The sequence below is a fragment of the Gavialis gangeticus genome, unplaced genomic scaffold, assembly GCF_001723915.1.
Source record: "Gavialis gangeticus isolate Ggan-Ray unplaced genomic scaffold, GavGan_comp1, whole genome shotgun sequence".
NCBI lineage: Eukaryota > Metazoa > Chordata > Crocodylia > Gavialidae > Gavialis > Gavialis gangeticus.
This window is the reverse complement of record NW_017728992.1, coordinates 44393548-44397003: the sequence shown is the minus strand read 5'-3', so window position 1 is coordinate 44397003 and position 3456 is coordinate 44393548. Positions and strand designations below refer to the sequence as shown.

General features: G+C 44.4%; 1 protein-coding gene across 1 annotated transcript in view; it reads right to left on the bottom strand.

Annotated features, from left to right (window-relative positions):
* LOC109298434 (serpin B12-like) overlaps window positions 1-3456 on the bottom strand; it is a 25842-nt gene that overhangs the window by 8744 nt on the left and 13642 nt on the right. Inside the window, exon 5 of the mRNA XM_019518535.1 lies at window positions 2123-2265. Coding sequence (XP_019374080.1) covers window positions 2123-2265 — 143 coding nt within the window. The remainder of the gene's footprint in view (window positions 1-2122; window positions 2266-3456) is intronic.

The window sequence follows — 3456 nt, the reverse complement described above, 5'->3', positions numbered from 1 at the left end:
CTGACCCCCTGCCCTGGGCAGGAACGAGTGTGGGGTCATACCACCCTAGCCAAATATCTGTCCAGTCTCCCCTTGAAGACCCCCAAGGTAGGGAGAGCACCACCTCCTTTGGGAGTCTGTTCCAGAGCCTGACAGCCCTAACTGTAATGTAATGTCTCCTGATGTCCAGCCTGAACCTTCTCTCTAACAATTTGTGGCCGTTATTCCTAGTAACCCCAGGTGATGCCCGGGGGAACAGAGCCTCCCCCAATTCTCACTGGTCCCCCTGGTGAGTTTGTAAACAGCCACCAGATCCCCTCTCAGCCTTCTGTTGTGGAGGCTGAATAGGTTCAGGCCCTTTAGTGTCTCTTTGTAGGGCCTGCCCCGCTGCCCTGGCCTATGCGAGTGGCCCTCCTCTGGACTCTGTCAATGCTAGCCACTTCCCTCTTGAAGTGTGGTGCCCAGAACTGGACACAGTACTCCAACTGTGGCCTGACCAGTGCCACATAGAGGGGAAGGGTCACCTCCCTGGACCTACTTGTGATGCATCTCTAGATGCATGACAAGGTGCGGTTAGCCTTACTGACAGCTTCCTCGTATTGGCGGCTCATGTTCATCCTGGAGTTAACAATGACTCCAAGATCCCTTTTTGCCACCGAGTTGACAAGAAGGGTGTTCCCCAGCCTATAGGTGTGAAAGGAAATATAAAGGAAGGGCTCCAACAGTGTAGGGTCAGAAGGGTTCTGCTCAGGCAGCAGGCAAGAACTGCTGGAGGAAGAAAAGAAACCTCAGGATGTGACATGAGTAATTTCCCATATTATGAAGAAAAAAAATTAAGAACACAAGTATAAACAATCCAGTTCAATACTTAACCACAAGATCATACCCTATATAACTGTAGGATGACATATAAGTTTGTGACCTCTTCTGCTTCTTTTTAACATAGCAGAAGACTTAAAAAGGAACTTTTCTCCTAATTCTTTTTCTTCATATTTTATTACGTTAGAAATTCAAGTATGGTCTTACTGGTAACTACCATGTGTTCTCTGCAAAAATCCATGGAAGACAACTAGTAGGATTTTGGTACAATTGTCAGCAATCAAGCACAACTGGATTATGGAAATAGAAAGGATAAGGATAGTTTAGAATTGTTAACATCCATCAAACTTAAATATACTACCATATGTACTTGGAAGAATGCTTTTGTTAAAAATTCAGTGTCTCCCATCTGTTCTGCACTCACATCTGGCACCTCACAGAAGACCTCAGCTAAAAGGAAAGATTGTACTTGAAATTTACAAAATCCCTATGCGACAAACAAGATTTATGAAGTAAGGCAATATATTTTATTGAACTAACTTCTATAATTTGGGGAGAGAAAGAAGGAATTCAGACCTGAATGAAGGATGCTTTAAGCCCCAAAGCTTGTATAGGTGAAAGCATGAATGCCATTTGCCCCCAGAGGCTGGGGGGCACAGCAACTGCCCACAGGAGGCGGCAGTGGGGTTGTGGCAGCAGTGAGCAGGGAGCTCCCGCAGGCAGCCATGGTGGTGTTAGTGATGGGGAGGTGGGAAGGGGATGGCGAGCACCAACCACCCGCAGACACTGCCAGCAGTGTCAGTGGTGGCCAGTGGCAATCAAGGACTGCCTGCAGGTGCCACTGGCAGTGTCAGTGGTGAGGGGGAGCAGGGATAGCGAGCAGCGATCTCCCACAGGTGCCACCAGCAGCGTCAGTGGTGCTTTTTGCAGGGGATGCACTACCAAGCTCAGGGGGTGTAGGTGCACCCATGTGCACCTTCTATGTATCACCAACGGGTGGAAGAGACAGGAGACAAGTTGGTAATGGTCCAAGAAGCAAGATTTGTGAAGTGAGGTAATGTCTCTTTTGGACCAGCGTTAGAGTTGGAAGAGAGGCAAATTTTTGTGTGTAAAATGGCTTTCCTCCGGCCTTTGAAAGGAGCAGATCTAACATAAGCCAAATACCAGTTTGAAAAAATTACTTTTGTTTAACCTTGTTATGTTAATAAATGTGATGGCTTAAAATCAGAGGTGGGGCAGTAACTCTATGGAGCAAAGAAAACTTAGCAGAAATAGAGACCGAGTAAAAAATATAGGAAGTATATACAATACAAGTATACAATACCTGGTTCAGCCTAAAGTCTCTTTTCACTGTTTTAGTTTTGTCAAACTTGTATTTCCAATTTGCTTTGAAGTAAATTGCATTTACCAGCACCAGTACAGTTACTGGCGTAATGATACCAGGGACAAAAAGTTCCTTGATTTTGCCTAAAGAAACACATTCAAAGAACATAAAAGAAATGTAAATGATTATTAAAGACTGAATCTGAATCACCCTTAATTTATTTCTTCTTTGCATTGTAAATTTAATTTTGAGGAAATCTACTGCTTGGCTCTAACTGAAGCACTCTTTATCTAAAAAAGAGAAAATAGAAAGAGAGCTACACTAAAAACATATTTACACTGCTACAATATGATTTGGAAGGGATTCACTGAACTTTACATTCTTGGCAACTTACGAAATGAAAATCGCCCAGACACCTGACAGCTATTTAAGCTTCACTTTTTTAGCCAAATGTGGGCAGAAAAGTAGTTGGTTATAAGGTATAAGTAGGGACTTTGCTTCCATTCTGAAGGCTGAAGCAGGAGTTAATTGGTGTACAGGCCTTGTGGCTGGCTCTGTGTAAAACCATGGGTTTGTTTCCACTACAGTGTGAGGTAGCTTTTGAATTGCAATCCCCTACAACAAAGAACCAAACTCGGGCTAACAACTCTCTTCACATAGCTCCCTGGGGAATCATCATTTGCTATGATCTTCTATTCACTACGCAGTTGAGTACAGGGCTAACCGTGGCCTAGACAGAAAAGGTTCTGTACCCCTTTATCAGTGCCCCAGCACATCCTTTTTGCATTTTGCTGCAGAGTTTCCAGGGCTGCTTATCTTTGGTTAAGTGGTATTACAACTTAGGTAAAGGAAACTGCCAGATATTTTGTACAAACAAGTAAACAACTACTTCATTTAACTGAGACAGCAAGGGAAAGGAACGTGTAAATTGTAAGTAACAGTGGAACTCCCTGGCAGGACACTAGATTACGGCTCCTAGTCCACCTACTAGTCATCTAGGTGGGCTTAGGTACCTAAGAGTGATTCTATTCTGTTCAGGTCCTGAAAAAAAATTTAATGCATCTACTTTTGTAACACACTGTCATCTGACCCTTGATGCAAAATCACAAAAACAAAGAAAAGGAGGAGGCTCCAGCCAACTTTTGCATTAACTATTTTTCAAGGAATCAAGCAGGGTGGAATAGGATCACAAGTAAGCACCTAAGGAGTGGCAGACTGACGGGGTGGGGGGCAGAAGGGGGCCATGGCACCTGGGCACCAGCCTTGGAGGGGGGCGCCGGCCAGGCCCTTCAGAATTCTTATCATATGGCATGACTAAGTATTGCTACGAGAAG